Below are 18,053 nucleotides of genomic sequence, written 5' to 3'. Positions count from 1 at the left end.
CATATAAATTATAGCTTAGTTTTAATATGCCATTTAAATGGATGAGCATTTGAAAAATGACAGCTGTCTTATTTAATATTTAAGAATTTAATATTAGAAATCCATTACCCCTCATTATGAGCATATTATGAGCATATTATCCTATTATAGGGTTTAGAACAGTCATAGATTCGATAATTTTTTTTATTTCTTAGCATATATATATTGTATATATATTACCGGAACTTGCATCAACTGCACTATATATATATATATATATATATATATATATATATATATATATATATATATATATATATATATATATATATATATATATATATACACACACACACACACACACACACACACACACACACACACACACACACACACACGGTAATTTGTAAATCGTTTTGGATAAAAGCGTCTGCTAAATACTTCCATGTAAATGTAAATGGACTAATGAGATCTACTTTACCTGCGTAATTGTTATTCATTGTCATCTTTCTGACTTGCTTAGCATGATTTCCCTTTTAATTGCTTTTTATTTTAATACGTTTTTTTTTTGTTAAGTTTATTTATTTTTCTTTATTTATAATTATGGAGAGAGTGAAGTAGTGACATGTACATGCCACGTCGTTTCAGACGGCATGGAAAAGTTTTGCCTTAACAAGAATTAAATCGTCGACCTATTCTCCACTTTCATGAGTGCTAGCAAACACGCCCTGGGACGAATCTATTTAACAGTAATTATATTATGTTATCGTGTTTATTTAGTGTAAACCGTATTCCTTTAATATGCATATTTTGATTTATATTTGTTGTATGTGGGCATTGTTTTCACTAGCGTCGAAGTCGTGAGGGTTTATACACACCCACGAGCTGATACATCATTATTATTCAGCAAAGTGGTTGGTATGCATTTTACGCAGAAAGCGGGAATGAAATCTGAGGGGAAAAGACAAACATACATTTTAACGGTTATTTGAAGAGAAAGTTGGGGACAAGTTTATGCTTACTGTAAAATGAATAAAACAAATGAGAAATAGCAAAAGTTATTATCGAGATGCCTCTACAGACGTCTTTAATTGTTTAAATAAAATGTTTCTTTAAAATTACTCTGAGAAGACCCACGCCTGCTGTCTGTACACGGCGCTTCACATTATAGAACAGCTGCCAGATGGAAGCAGCTTTGCTATTCCCAGGGCAAAGCATTAAACCATCCTTTCTCATATAGCAGACCCGTCTCAATCCCAATTACTATGCAATTGTGAGAAATTATTTAAAACGACGGGAGGCAGAAATCAATTTTTTTCCATTTTGTCTTTATTTCACCCTCTTCATATAATACACTTTATAAGCGTATGTACTAGTATAATTGTATTTGTACAAAAAAGACAAAGCGTACAATCTGACAAATTAACAGTCCTTTTACTGTCACGGTCACAGGCTCATTTGGTTTGGTTTGGTTTGATTTGATTTGGCCAACAAGTCAGCACTTGTCAATATATTTTTTAGATAAATTTCTCTCAGTGTTTTTGGAGAAAAATGCTTCTTGTTAAAGCTCAGCGCAGTCCCTCACATCATTTGCGATACATATGTCTCTCAGTGTCTCTCAAAATTTTACCGAGGATGCGGTGCGCCCGGTATTGGGTTTGCTATGGGGTTTAGTGCCGGTTGTCCCCCTGGCCCTAGGCCATGAATGAGCACTCTAGGGACGAGCGATCTCTGGAGAGATGTATGCGGTGTTGACGGAGTCCGGTACATACTGCTGTACATTGCAGCGGCGGTTGCGGCGGCCGCTGTCGTGCTGTCTACGGACCCTAACAAGCTTGGGTGATAAAAATACGGGGACGTGAACATTCTCTGTAAGGCCGAATAATTTCCAGCTTCGGCAAGTAGTTCCAATCCGACAACCGTCTGTCTTTTCCATTTCGTCCTGTAATGAGATCAAACAAAAAAAATCACACGCGCTATGTTGTTTCCGTAGCTCATTTTCTAGGGCATTGCTACCATCGCAAAAAAGGTAATGTTTTGTAATGCACTGCAAGTCGGTTTGGATAAAAGTCTCTGCCAAATTCATAGAGATAAAGAGATAAATGCATAAGCTATCCACATTGGGTATTTAAATTATTCGGGACGTGCATGGTGATTTCTGTCACAACATAACTAAGTGTAACTTAATATATTAAGATTAACTTAATTTGGCTAACTAAATAATGAACTAAAAATAACAGTTATGCAGGAAGAATTTGGAATATGATATATACTTTTTAAAAAGATAAATAGGCCATTTTTTTCTAGCTCAGCTTCCAATATTTACTGGAAAGTTTGAAAATTGTATACAAAAATGCAATGTACTTTTAACATCAGTAGGTTGCATGCGTAAAATGTATTGTTTTAATGCACAACTATACATTAAAAATATGTATATTTTAGGATGAACAGAGACAGAAAATATTCTTTAAAAAGTACTGATTACAATTAACCACGTACAAGCATATAAGATACAATTATTTTATGACAAAATTGTGAATCACAAATTCTAGACAAAATTGTAAGTCCACAAAGTCTTCGGACTAACCAAAAATGTATACATTTAAACTTTTATAATTTTGTACAAAATGTCCTGAAGACTAAATGCATAGCCTAATTCTCCTTCCAACTCGTGACATCAGACATGGTAGGTGCAAAACAACATTTATAATAATAATAATAATAATTATTATTATTATTATTATTATTACATGATTTTGGAATATTACCGTCGATTTTGGTACCAGGTCTTGACTTGTGTGTCTGTGAGGTTTAGGGCTGCTGCCAGGTCCATTCGGTCCTGTACACTGAGGTATTTCTGTCTCTCGAAACTGCGCTCCAGCTGGTTGAGCTGATGGTCGGAGAAGGCCGTCCGCGCTTTACGAGGTTTCTTAGAGCGAACGGACGGACTGTCTCTGGAACTGGAAATTTCCCGATCGCCCTCTTCTTTAGTTCCTGAAACGTTATACAAAGTTAACAAAAAAGTATATAACAATTTTAAAATACAATTTTATAAAACATTTTGTGTTTATGTTTAATGTATTTACTGAGTTAATTCAAATTACAAAACGTTACTTTAAATAATATTATTGCTTTTTGATTTACTTAATTATACTCGAATGTTTGTATAAAGAGTTATTTAAATTTTAAGTACATTTTAAGTACACCATCATCTTTAGAAAAAGTCCCAGAACATCTAGAACACACACACACACGCACGCACGCACGCACGCACGCACGCACGCACGCGCACACACACACACACACACACACACACACACACACACACATTCTGGTTTCCATGTTTTGTGGGGACATTCCATAGACGTAATGCATTTTATACCATACAAACTGTATATTCTATTCCCCTTACCTGCCCCATTCCCTAACCCCAACCATCACAAAAACCTTTCTTGTACCTTAGATTTTCAATAAACATCATCTTGTTTGATTTATAAGCTTGTTTCCTCATGGGGACATCAAAATGTCCCCACAAGGTCACAAAAACACTGGTATTCCTATCTTTCTGGGGACAATTGGTCCCCACAACGTGATAATTACCAGGTACACACACACACACACACACACACACACACACACGCGCACACACACACACACACACACACACACACACAAAACATCTAGAACACAAACATCACTGTTCCAACAAAATGGGATCGCTTTAGATTTCAAGACACTTCGATTTTAAGAAAGTAAAGCGCAGAATCGATATGGCAATCCCAACCCAGATGCAGTCATTACTGGGTTCCGAATACCCTCCCCCTTCAATGAGGAACAATAATCTCTCTTACTGACCCACCAAGTAGAATTGGGCAAAATTCACCAATATTATGTTGATTATTTGTTCTCGACACTCTTAAAAATAAAGGTGATTCACGATGCCATAAATAAAAGAACCTTTTCTTTCTAAATGGGCCGCGTTTCCCGATAACGTTGTCTCTTAGCGCGCTAAGAAGACTCTTAAGGTAAAACTTAACTACATGTATATCTTTTTGTATGCGTGTTTCCCGAACTGTACCTAAGCGGGTTTCTTAAGGTAGGCTATATTTTCTAAGGTAGGCTTTACCTTCAGGGGCCCTAAGCACAATTTGGTCGGGGGCCCATTTGACCGTTTTAAGTAAGGCCTAAAGAAAAGAAATGACTACCTTATAACTATACTGTACATAATATATCTACTATGTTATTTTTTTTATTTTGTCTTTCAAATTATGTTTTTTAATTATTATATGTATACTGTATGTTAATGATCTTTTTTACACTGCTGGTCCTGAGTACGTTCTTATGTGGCATGTAGCCTACAGAATGACAATAAAAGACCTTGGGGTGGTCCCGGACAGGGATTATCTTAAGCCAGGACTCTGCCTTAGTTTAATTAGAAAACATAACCAATTTTTACAAACATGCCTTACTAAAAACATTATTTGTGTGCATTTTGAGGCAAAAGAAAGGGCACTGGTGTATTTTAAGATATGTCAGTGCAAGCTTTTTTTCAATTTGGACAGCTCTTAGCCTACTTTTATTTTAGTCTAGGTCTAGTTCAATTTCTGTCAGGGAAATTGCCCCCTTGAGTTCTTGATTTGAGTTCCATGTTTTATCTTACAGGAAAAATATGATACCACTAAACTAAATGGCAGTGCAGTGCAATGAACACACCCTGATGAACTTGCTGAATAAAAAGACTGATAAAGTGATTTTCACTGACCATCAAAGAAACATCTTTAATTGACACCAGAGTTTAAGAGGCACAAACAACAGCCTATATATAATTTGAATGAAACAGAGTAAATAGAATAACATTTAAATAAAATATTATATAAAATAATAAATAGAACACTGAAATGTTAAAATTTTTCAAATAAACAACATTAACCATAATATCTTAAACACCACAAACAAGATTAAAAGTAGCTAACATTCGCTATAACAACCGCCTCACTATATATTATCCCTTACGTAAATAGCATAACAATAGTAAATAGGCTTGTTTGATATGAGCTAAATCTGCGCATATCCGATCACCGGTGATCAGCACGAGATGCGTTTTTCAACTTGTTCTTGACTTATGACATTCATATTTTTTATTAATTCCTTTAAACTTTTGTATTGGTGTTGGATTAGTTGTACTGTGAGCTGTTTATATTTTACACAAAAACGAATTTAGACTTAGATTACATCCCAAAATTTACTAAGTAGCCTTCCAGTAATGAACAGTTCACCTTTGTTGATTCTCCTTATAAACATCTTAATGTAAATGCATTTGTTGGTATTTCAGTTGCATCTATTTAATCCGAGATAAAATACGCGAACGCGATCTCTTCCATTGCTGATGTTTGCAGTCCACAACAAAGCCGCAAAACACCACCTCCGCCTTGCCTGCAGTTTTTCCACTCATCCCCTTACTGCAGCCGTATGCGCTCGTCTAAATTCCAGGCAAGGCAAGCTGCATCTCAAACAAGCGTAGTCTGACAGACAATGATCAGGTGATGAGTGACATCATAGGGTCAGTCAGGGTCAAGATTAGCGGGGAACTCGCCATAATAAAGAACTAAATAAAAACAACTGTGCTTATTATGATGCCCGATAAAGAGCGCTGTAGATCCATTTCTTTTTATTTATTTTATGTTACTTTTGATGTATAATTTTTTTTTCAACCACTAGCTGGCAGTGACTCTATGGGGCCCTCTGCTGGCCACGGGGCCCTTTGCAACTGCAAGTGTCGTTTAGTGGCTGGGCCGGCTCTGATACGACGTTACCAGGATTCCGTCCATTCCGATGGTGCTTTGGTTGATATCGATCGCTCGAAAATCAATTGTTCACTATATGCAGCAGGTAGCCTACTTCGCTTCGTAATATGAGATAGCATGTTATTTATAAAAGAAACATTTCAGAAATAGTTCAAATTAAATTTATTAGGACTATCTTGTAAAAATATTTCAAATTGCAAACAACTAAATCCAGCATTGGATATTTTATTTTCAACATTATATCAAACCCGTGCAAAACCCGCAACTTAATGTCCAAACGTACTCGTGCAATACATACGCCAAATTCCACTTTGGCGTGCATATGATACGCAAGTCCTCCCCATTCACTTAAACGGGGCATCTTTTTTTGTCGTTTTATTTATTAGTTTCTCAATTTTTTTGCTATTTTTTACCATTTTCGCTTGGGTTTAGGTTTAGAACAACTTTTTGTTATATAAAAATGACATCCTAACCCAAACCCCAACTCTAACCCCAACTCCAAGCGACCATGGCTTAAATATGGACAAAAACATTGAGAAACCTGTATATTAAATAACCTCATTAAGCAAATCTAAAATCTAACCCTAAACCCAAGCGAAAATGGTTTAAAAAACAGAAAAAAATTGAGAAACCAATAAATAAAACGACAAAAAAAGATGCCCCGTTTAAGTGAATGGGGAGGACTTGCGTATCATATGCACGCCAAAGTGGAATTTGGCGTATGTATTGCACGAGTTTTACACTTCGTGCTATTTATACGCAACCTCAGGAGACTGGGTTGGTTGTTTATATCAGGCGTTCCCAATAAGTGCGTCGTACCCCTTATATACCCCTATAAGGTGGGTCGTCCAAGTCACCTGGCTTGGCTGTGCATTACACTTAGTAAATACTAAAGTCATTTTTGCAGTGTATATTTTAAGTAAAATTGTGGTTAAAACAAGCAAAAATATCTGCCAATGAGGTGAGAAAAGTTTTCTTGAATTTATTGTTCAAGAAAAAAAAGTTAACTTATTTCAAGATTTTTTTCTCACCCCATTGGCAGATATATATTTTTTTCAGGACAAATTCACTTAAATTGTATCATTTTTGGTCTAAAAACTAGACACATTTTCTTAGGTCATTTTGCTCATCAAGAAAATGCATCCTATTTTAATAATTTACATATATATTTGTACTAAAAACAAAGTAAAGTAATTTTTTGCAGTGTATATAAACAAACTGTTGTTCATTAGTTCACGCATTTATTAAGCTTAATGGCCGCATTTCTGTCTACCTTATATATATATATATATATATATATATATATATATATATATATATATATATATATATATATATATATATATATATATTATAATTGCTTTAGATTTTAGCTTTGATTAGTTTTAATGTGGAAAATGTGTTCAGTTTCTTTTGAATGATTATGAAAAATATGACATGCATGTGCCTCAAAGTTATAAAACATTTAAACTTCAATGCAAAGTTTAATTAACATTAATAATAATAATTCGGGAAATTAAGAATTATGATTTTGAAATAATACCATAACAGGTATTGCAATTAAACTTAATATTACAAGACATAGACAAAAATACTACAAAAAAATGAATGTGTTTTTTTATATTCATATTTTAAAAAAACATAGGTAAAATGGATTATAGGCTGCCTGTCTAGGTGGTTCTTTGTGAAACCTAAAAAAAATTCTTCCATGGCATTGCTGTGAAGAACCTTTCAAGCACCTTTATGTTTAAAATTGAACGAAAAGACAGCGCTAAATATATATACACTATATCGACAAAAATATTTGGACGCTCCCTTCTAATGAACCGGTTTGACTGCTTTTGTCATTCTTGTGAACACGAATCATAACGCCAATGAACTTGACTGGTGTGCATAAGACCCACCCCTGAACCTAGCTGAACACCTTGTGTATGATCTGCAGGCTTTGATCCAAACACTCATCACCCAAACTCATCAATGACTTCTACACAGGGGTACACAGTACATTTTGGAACAGAAAAGGCCCTTCCAAAACTGTTGCAAACAAAGATGAAAACAAACTTCTTTAAAATTATGTTGTGTGGAATAGCAATTATACTTCTTTTGATTGGAAATACTGAATAAGATAAAACTGCATTATAAGAGGGCGTCCCAATACTTATGTCTACACTGTAAAAAAATATTAAGTGGCTTAAGTGACTAAAATTTAACACTAAAGTAACTTGATAAAAACTTGTAATGTCACTCACTAAAAGCCCTAATGTTGTATGTATTTAAAAAAAGTCAAGAAATCATTACTTAAATTTAGCATTTTGGTTCCATAACTTAACTATCTTTGTTTATTTAACTTATTAACTTCAATATAATTCAAGAATTCAAGTGCAATTAACTTAAAATTATCAGTTCAAAATGCTTTCACTGCATTTCAAATTCATTGTAGTTCTCTCCACTATAATAAAGATACATGTGAACAGTGCAGTTTGTTGTGTAATTCTGTGGAGAATTAAAGGAATAGTCTACTCTTTTGCCATATTAAACTATGTTATTACCTCAACCTAGACTTATTAATACATACCTATCTTTTTTCAATGTGTGCACTGTACAGCGCATTATTAATGTGTTAGCATTTAGCCTAGACCCATTCATTCCTATGGTACCAAAAAAAGTTTTATTTTGTGGCACCATACTTACTAGTATAACTCCTCATGTAACAGTCTTTAAATAGGGAAAACACGGAAGTGTTTGGTGGCTTCCCTGTTTGGTACCATAGGAAAGAATGGGTCTAGGCTAAATGCTAACACATTCACGACGCGCTGTACATTGCACGCATTGAAAAAAGATAGATATGTATTAATTCGTCTAAGTTGAGGTAATAACATAGTTTAATATGGCAAAAGAGTAGACTATTCCTTTAAGTTCATTCACTGATTGACATATAGTCAGTCCTGAATATGTTTTATTACACATTGTTATATAAAGTTAAATGACAATTTAAGTTCAGCCTTTATGAACACAAATCGAACTTAATTGTTTATGTGCACTGTACAATCAGATTTGGTGAACTTAACTTGGTGGCCACATAGACTGAACTTAAACTGTTAAGTGAACTTAATAAGGGAACAAGTTTAGTCAATCAAACAAGATAAGTCAACTCATCAGGGTTTTCAGTTCTTATGTAATTTAAGACAAACCAAAATAAATGGCTACAAATTTAACAGATATTTTTGTGTAAAATGTAAATATATTATTTAGGTTTACACATCAAATAAAATAAATGTTTAACTAAAAGATTATTTCTAATAGATATTCTACATAGTTCTTGTAAATAGTTATTTAATCAATATATGTGAGAATGCCACACTTATATAAATACGTTATTAAAACTGTAAGAATTTCTCTTTTCAAATTAATATTTCATGTATTTAACATTAATTAAGCAAGTTTTAAAAACTATCATTCTTACTACCTTTAAATCTATATTATTTGCATTAAACATCACCCTAAAAAAGTATAAAGTTTCACGCCAAACTTTAATTGTGTTGTTACATAAATGTAGGCAAAAAATTAAGTATATCACATTAAGTAAATCACGAAGCCAGCGGTTTTAAATCAGGGGACACTTGCGAACTCAGAAACTCCTCAAAAATCCTGGTAAGTGTTGAGTTTATTATTTACACTTACAATATGTACTTTTATAATTAAATATTATCTGTGTCTTTGTGTAAACAACTTTAAGTGTATTTATGTGAATACTTTCTGAGCCGTAGTCCTACTGTCATGTGTAGGCTACAGTAAAAGCTTTCTGTGCACATACTGCTAGAATAATTGTGACTATTTTTATTTAACGTATTTATTCAGGTCACCAAAGTGTAAATACAGCTGGGCTATTTAAAAGGTGTGTAAACGAATCAATTTATGATTGCAACGGAGCTGTACATAGCTCGCGATTAGATACAATTATGTTGATAATCTCTCAGCTCTAAATTCTTTCTTTTCTTTTCTTTTTGTGTCAGAGGCGTTTCACTCCTGTTCTGCACGCGCAAACTCTCCGGCCAAAGACTGCGCCAAGCTTTGATCTCACCTATCTCATCATAACTCTCAGCTGACTGCAAACTATAAGGTCTATGCAAAATTAAAAACATGTTAATTTAAATAACGTTATCTTTACATTGTGTGCTGGTCCAAGATGCTGCTGATCCACCTGTCTGGGTTTAGAAAGAGGAGGTTATGTGATTAACTGCATGCTGTGAGAGACCTCTAGAGTTTATTCAGCTCATTGTTTTTGTAACATGTATTCTGTTTGTCATTTCAGAGTGTATCATGGTGAATGTAGACTTAATGTCATGTGTTTTACTTGTCAAATTTGACAAATAAATGTTAACACGTATACAATTGCTTTGTTTATTATTGATAATTGATGGTCCATTATGAATTATATTCACTTTACATTAAGTAAATAAAACGAATTTCTATAGTTGAATAATATTCACAAAATCTCCAGCTACATCTAAGTAAAATGTTTTAATTATATTTACTCTTTTTTTTATAGTAAACTTGACTTAGGATTTCTATTGCATCACATTAAGATATTTGATGATATCTACTATTTTTTGTGTACTTCACTAATAAAAACTATTGCTTTGCTTTAATATTTTTCATTACATTTACTCAATTTAATTTGTGATACTGATATTTTACTAGATTTTACAGCTTTCAAATCTACTTAATATTTTTTTAGTGTTAAAATATAAAAAAAAATAAGATCATAGTAAAGGTTACAGTGTATATAGTGTATAATTTCAAATTACATTGGAACAATATGTAACTAAGAAGTTCAAGGTATTTATTACTATTGATTGCAAATAATACTCCAATGATGGATTCACAATGTTTATTATTTAAAAAAACATTTAAATGTTATTTATTTCAAAATATTGGTAATTCAATACATTCATGACCCACAGCATTCCATAACAGTGGAATTCTAAAGATTCTGGTTTAAAAAGGTCTGATTTGCAAATTAAACTACACAGTCTTTACACTAGTCTTCAAAGCCATTTAAACGTATCTATAGGCCTATATTCTTTGTCAGTTCATTTACTGGTTTACATTATTGCAATGTTCATTATGTAGTGCATTTAAGTACCATCATACAAATAAACAATGTGTATATTTGATATGCATGCTACGCGGACACTGTAAGTGGTTTCCTTTTTATGTGTTTATTATTTTTTATTTATTGTGCACGCAAAACACAGTGTCTTACCGTTACACTTTAAATCGTTCTGATTGTCATCTCTTTTGTCCATTTTGCTTTTGTTTTCATCTTGCTGTAGTTTATGCCTAATGCCGTCCGTGGAGATTCTACTCTTTGTTTTGGGGCTGTGTTGTGGAGATTGTACGCTGGTGCTGTAAGGAGCGCACGCTGCAAGCGGTTTGCTATCGCCCAAAATGTCTTTGATTAGAAAGGAAGAGGTGACAGTCCTGGGGGCACAGTCAGCCTGCCCAAGCGGACGAGGCTGGGGAGAGAGCTGCAAACTCTGAGCCTGACTGTGACTGTGATGCTGAAGGCTGTCTTGGACCAGATGCGGTTCGGGATGCTCCATCGTGACTGAGATTGGGGATGAAGGGACTGTTCCCACAGTGTATATCTCCGAACACGGTGATAGGGTCACCTTCTTGAAATCCGTTGTTCTGTTATTGTCACTGAGACGAAAATCTCCGTTCGTTAATACTGAGTTCCCAAAACTGCATGTGGACAAAATAGTGTCTATTCCGAAATTAGTCCCAGTGGATCCTTCCATAGTATAAGAAAAAGCTGGTTATTTACGTCGCCATCATAACTTTTCTGAATTTGTTTTAAATAAAAAAAAAGAACTCATTACAAAATCACGAAAAGGTACAAAATAAACAATAAAAAATCCTTTTACCTGGGAAAGAGAAATATAGTATGCGATCCAAGATCGAGGTGAAATGTGGAAAACAAGTGGGGCTGTGTCTACATCCTTCTATTATTATTACTGAAATGTCTTTTAAAGTTGAAGTGTGGAGAGATTGGGATGCTCTAACTTCTCGACATCACTCTCCCATTTGCGTCTTAATGTTGTAGTGTTGCTCTACCATGACTTCCTACATTGACGTCATATTTTCTCCATTATTACAACACTCTTCTCATGTTCCCCATCTCACCTCTCATTGGTTACATGGTAACGCGTCTGTCCAACCCGATTTTTACCTTATCATTACACATACGATTCATCGATTTCTAATGATTGCTCTTTGAAACCTTTCCCCCGCTACTGTCTCCGACGGCATTTTCATTAGACATAAATACGTATTTTAAAACATGTATGTTAACATTTGACCATGTAATCAATGGAAGTAATTTGAATTAGTAAACTAACAACGGTTTAAGTACTACTTGATCCACAAAATAATAAGGCAGAAAGTAAGTGCATTAAATTAATATAACCCAGTGCTTACAAATGAAATTACACTGTTTATAACACACACACGCCCAGCGCACACACGCACGCACACACACACACACGCACACACACACACACACACACACACACACACACACGCCCAGCGCACACACGCACACACACACACGCGCACACACACACACACACACACACACACACACACACGCCCAGCGCACACACGCACACACGCACGCACGCACGCACGCACGCACGCACGCACGCACGCACACACACACACACACACACACACACATCGTTATACATTACAGTGTTCATGTAACGTGTAATTTCATTTGTAAGCACAGGTTAATTAACTGCGAATACTTTCTGAGTCTTTACTCTATTCTTTAAAGTCATTTTAAATTGTCTTGTGATTTAATATTTTTGTGTAGGGTTTGCATCAAAAGTATTTAATTATTATTTTTATAAAAGTTATATATTATAGTGTTCATGTAACATTGTAATTCTATTTCTTATTTCAGCATTTATTGATTTCAAAGATACTCACAATAAAAATACCAATTGTCAAAACAACACTATCATTTATTCTTTGAGAGCAGGTATACAATAAAATGCTGGAGAAATAGACATGGCTGAAAGTCACTGTGTGTGTCAGCGCCTTTGAGTGACACTGATTCTAAAAAGCTCAAGGGAATAAAATTATGGCAAATATTGTACATGACACATACCCGACTCATACCTTACCTGCATTTTTTCTAAATAAACCCTGCACTTGTACTCGAGAAAATGGGTTGCGTTGTAAGCATTTTTGTTTCAGTTCGTACTGTTTGTTTACAAACAAAAGGGAAATATATTTTAGATTGGAGGGAGGAAAGAAATTCACGAAGTATTACTATCAAACAGGTAAACGTAATAACAGTACAATATTTTTACACTTTGTCGTTCCATTTGTCGTATTTTACTATATTGATATTTTTAATTCGAGATGCTTACCCTTACGAAAAAAAAATGTATTGATTACTATCAGCAAAACCATGGTTTTACTACACTAACCATGTTTTTTAACTGTAGTAAAACCATGGTTAATTTTCGTAAGGGTGGTTTTTGTTTTATTGAATACTGTTAGCAAAACCATGGTTTTACTCTAAGCATGGTTTACCTATGGTTTTTGAAAAACATGGCTGTCAAAACCATGGTTATTTTGCAGCCCAGTCTCTAACCCTAACGCCAGGCGACATATAAAAAAATAATCAGAAACTGTATAAACCAATGTATAAAGTGACATTCTAATCCAACCACCAAATCTAACCCTAAACCGATGCGACAATGGTTTAAAAATAGGAAAAAGCAGTTGAGTAACCAATACGTAATAATCACACGAAAACAGGAATTCGATATACAATCACGAAAAACGCGGAAATTCGTGACTATATAACGAAACCTTGTGAGACTGGGTAGTAATTTTGTTACTACAGTAACCTTTTTTGTGTTGTTGTTTTAACTGTAGTAAAACTACGGTTAATTTTCGTAAGGGTAATTCTAAATTTAGAATTTAAGCTCTAAATTTTAAGACAACATGCTAAATGCGTAAAAAATAAGCCTGAAAAGTATTCGATGTATCTGGCTTAGGCTAACGTCTCTGATCCCCATTAGACGGACTCAAAGCTGGTAATATCAGACTGGTATCTGCTTTCTCAGACTTAGGTTTATGGTCGTATTTTCCCATGGACCACTCCACTGTGATTTCAAATATTTCTGCTACCTCATTCCGTAATGGACGAAACTTTCACTGCATTATTGGCTACTGAATGACCGACGTGAAGTCATCATATGGGTTTGTTCACAAACTTAAATATTAGGCTACTTTATCTTACTACAATTTGCAGATTAGGCTGTGGTTTCTGAGCGAAGCCATCACGGGAACATGGATTTAGAAATAGAGAAAATATGTTTCTAAAGATGTCAGTGTTAATGAGCAATGCGCTATAGGACAAAAAAATTTAACTTTATAAAAAATGCGTAAGTAATCAGTCTTTTTATGGTCTTATGTATTGACTGGAACAGTGAATTAGGCATGCAAGGGATTAATGTTTTGTTGATTAAAGTCTTAAATTTAATTTGCGCATTAGGATGATATCACTTGATTAATTCCAGAAGCCTGAAAGCTGTTTTGAACAAGTCTGTCTTATGTGTTTGTTATCATCCCTTCCGAATATTAACCATGTTTTTTGTGTTAAAAGTGTAGTAACCATGTTTTTTGGTGTATTTATAACTATCTGCAAAACCATGGATTTACTACACTAACCATGGTTTAACTATGGTTTTTAAAAACCATGGTTGTCAAAACCATTGTTATTTTATGGTTACCGTGCTTTATGTTCTTTTAACTGTAGTAAAACCATGGTTAATTTTCGTAATAGATGGTGCGACTTAATATCTACTTTCATACCGATGCCTGGGTAGAACTGAATGTGAATTAAGCAACAAATGAATTTGTACTCAACAAAAAATAAGCGCTTAAGATCGACGATGATCTGTGATGGTTTATGTCAGTTTGAGTTCTAACATTTTGTGCTTGGATTGCGGTCTTGTAATTCTACAAATGTATATATCTAATCGATATTTTCTATGTTTAACGGCAGCGGTCTTATTAACTGGCTAATTGTTAAATTCTAGTAATCATTTAGCAGGACTCCCACAATCTGAAATGCTTCCATACATGTTCAAATTGATCACTAGGCGGCGACAAAGTTGAAATTCCATATCAATCACTTAAAGATTGATGATATTGCAGACAAAATCAATGCTAACACATCTACATTGTTTTTTTTTATATAGACAAATATGCACCTATCTAAGTTAATATATCTGAGGTGGTCTAAAATATAAAAACAAAAAAACTAGAAACAGGGGTTAAAGGACTATCATTACATCTCTTTCATTTACTCACAATTTTATCACTTTATGGTCACATATATGAAGGAATTATACAGGCTACATGCCAATAAAAAGTTAATTATTTGGCAAATAATCTTTGATTTTTTGTTTTATATAGTCTACCCAATAATAGCCATAATAGGCATGTATTTAAAGTAACAAATTAACTGAGTTAGAGAACTGAACATTTTGCCTAAAGATATGTAAAAACGATCTATTGGCAATGGATGTCCTGAGGTTGAAGAAAATCAAAGCGATGGTTGAACACGCCAGTCAATCTCATGAGTCTACAGCAGCATGTTAATTAACAGTTCTCACTGTAGCAACTCGTGCAATCAATCGCTTTAATAGGTTTAAGGGCTTAGCTAAACCAAATTGAATACAACCATCAGGGTATCATCTGATCATAATGTCCCCTATCTTTGATCCATACGTTGTTAATAATTCCACCTATTTCAAAACATCTAAACCAGGATGTTAAAGAAAATTTAGTTAACCTGTTGATATTCTTGCAGCGAATGTGTAAAAATATAGTGTAACATAATGCATAGATATTTAATATGTGTACTCTATATGTTTTATGCATTATCTCAATATTGGACATGTTAATAGCATAATTAAGATGTTATACAATTTGAAATACTATCATTAGATACTTATTTTACCATTGTCATGACTGCTGGGTGATCGATGGCTGTGTGTGGGGTATGTGTGTGTGTGTGTGTGTGTGTGTTTGTTTACCTGTGGTGCCGGTTCCTCGTGTGTTCACTAACTCCGCCCTCTCGTTTCGATAATTGTTCACCGGTGGTGTCTCGTTTATCTTTTCCTTTATATTGCACGTAGTCCTGTCTCTCGTTGCGCGCTCATTTGTTTTATCAGTCTTGCTGCTCTGCCTTGTCTTGTCGGACGCTTCTTTGTTTTCCTTCTCTAGTTACCCCAGGTTTGGATTACGGCATCCGGAGGCTCGTTTTCGCCCGGACCGCTCGCTTGTGGATTACTGGAACTCATTGACTTTGTTTATCTCTCGGAACAGCTGGTTCGCTTCGTTATTAGGCGGTATACCAGCTGTCTCTGCTTTCCATCGGCTTACACCATCACCCGTGAGTGGATTATACGATTTCACCATTGTGGATTACATTGACTCTATTGACTGTTTGTCTCTCGGAACAGCTGGTTCGCTTCGTTATTAGGCGGTATACCAGTTACTTCCGGGTGGCGTCATCTACATCAGGATTCCACAGTGGTTTACTCCGTCTGAGAGCATTGGATTTTCCACCTTCCATCTCCGGCCGTCATCCGCCTTCAGGGCGGCGTGCATCATCCCTCTGTCGCGTGTGGTGACAGTGTTGGTGTTCTCGACGGAGAGCGTGGGTGGCTCTCTCTCTCTTCAGATCAGTATTGGACTATCTTGTAGCGCCGACTCACTCTCTCCTACTGTTGGACGTGCTTCATGCCAACAGTAGTGAATTCATCCAGAGTGAGTCGAGGGTGTATGCCGTGTGTGGATATTACCAGTGACTTTGCACTCCAACTCTCTTATTCTCTATTTTTCTAAATAAACTCTGTTAAACTTGCATTTGACTCTGAAGTTTTTTCCTGACAGATGAGCGCGCCACCAATGGAGTCAGCAAGTTTGGAGAGTCTGGAGGTGCAGACCGCCCTTCACCAGCAGGGGGCGGTCATTGAACAACATTCTTCATTATTGACTGCTGCGGCCATGGACTTCATCTTTCTGTCTAAGCAACTTAAGGAGCTTAGTGATCGGTTGGATCAAGTGGTTCCTCACAGTGAATCTCCAGCTACATCCGGAGGAATCGTTTCGACTGAATGGGAACCACACACGGCAACACCTCTTACCTACAACGGCGACCCTAACTCCTGCCGATCCTTTTTGCAACAGTGCTCTCTCGTCTTTGCGCTCCAACCCCGTCGCTTTTCTTCATCCACTTCCAAGGTGGCCTTTGTTCTGACGTTACTCACGGGAGGAGCCAGAGACTGGGGTATGGCTGCCTGGGGGGCTAAGGCTCCATTTACATTATCGTTCGAGGCTTTACAGGAGGAAATGTTGAAATTATTTGATCGTTCACTCAAGGGAGACATGGCAGCGGCTGAATTGGTGAGATTACGGCAACGTAATGATTCTGTTACTGACTTTGCCATCAGATTTAAGACTCTCGCTATTTGCTGCAACTGGAACGACGCGGCATTAAGAGCTCTATTTCTTGAGGGTCTCACACCGGCGATTCAAGACCACCCACGTCACTGGAGGCTGCCATTGATTTGGCCTTGAGGGTTGAGTCTCGCCATCGGCAGAGAGATCTGCGTCGTTCATTTCATCTGATGACGGAACCAGGGAAGACCGCTTCAGAGATGCCACCCGAAGAGCCTATGCAGCTGGGGAAGTTTCGTATCTCTGCTAGTGAGAGAGGTCGTCGTCTATCTAATGGTCTCTGCTTGTATTGTGGCAAGCCAGGGCACTTGGCAGCTACATGTCCGGTAAAAGCTCACGCCCGCCGATGAACTTGGGAGTCTCGGTGGGTGCATCGTCATTTAAATCTCCCGTAAGCAGTACCACCCTTCCCGTTATTATTAACTCTTTCCATTCACAGGCGTTGCTGGATTCCGGTGCGGAGGCGTGTCTTTTGGATGCTGGGTTGGCCAAATCCTGGGGTATTCCTTTCATCCCTCTTTCCTCTCCTTTGTCTGCCTGGACATTGAAGGTCAGCATGTGGCTGTGATCACGCACCGCACACCCCCTGTGAGTTTGTTTGTTTCTGGCAATCATCGTGAGGAGATTGAATTTTACATCTTAGAGGATTCACAATCACCAGTCATTTTAGGTCATGACTGGTTATCCAAACATAATCCTCACGTTGATTGGCAG

The 18,053-nt window shown here is 35.9% G+C and overlaps 1 protein-coding gene across 1 annotated transcript; it reads right to left on the bottom strand.

The window, feature by feature from the left end:
- Window positions 1–1,405: 1,405 nt before the first annotated feature.
- barhl2 (BarH-like homeobox 2) lies at window positions 1,406–11,851 on the bottom strand. Its single transcript, XM_065240312.2, has 3 exons — window positions 11,050–11,851; window positions 2,748–2,973; window positions 1,406–1,921 (listed from the first exon to the last, which is right to left on the bottom strand). The coding sequence occupies exons 1-3, from the start codon at window positions 11,585–11,587 to the stop codon at window positions 1,606–1,608; spliced, it is 1,080 nt and encodes a 359-aa protein (XP_065096384.2). The 5' UTR covers window positions 11,588–11,851; the 3' UTR covers window positions 1,406–1,605.
- Window positions 11,852–18,053: the final 6,202 nt, after the last annotated feature.

This window comes from Paramisgurnus dabryanus, chromosome 7 (assembly GCF_030506205.2).
Source record: "Paramisgurnus dabryanus chromosome 7, PD_genome_1.1, whole genome shotgun sequence".
Lineage (NCBI taxonomy): Eukaryota > Metazoa > Chordata > Actinopteri > Cypriniformes > Cobitidae > Paramisgurnus > Paramisgurnus dabryanus.
The sequence above is the reverse complement of the archived record's forward strand: the minus strand, read 5'-3'. Positions and strand labels throughout refer to the sequence as shown.

Bases quoted from the DNA above. Each gene is read 5' to 3' on its own strand.
- barhl2 (XM_065240312.2), bottom strand. From the start codon at position 11,587: ATGGAAGGATCCACTGGGACTAATTTCGGAATAGACACTATTTTGTCC. The intron at 2,974-11,049 runs GTAAGACACTGT...ATAACGTTTCAG, and splicing joins GAACGATTTAAAGTGTAACG to GAACTAAAGAAGAGGGCGAT. The intron at 1,922-2,747 runs GTAATATTCCAA...ATCTCATTACAG, and splicing joins ACCTGGTACCAAAATCGACG to GACGAAATGGAAAAGACAGA.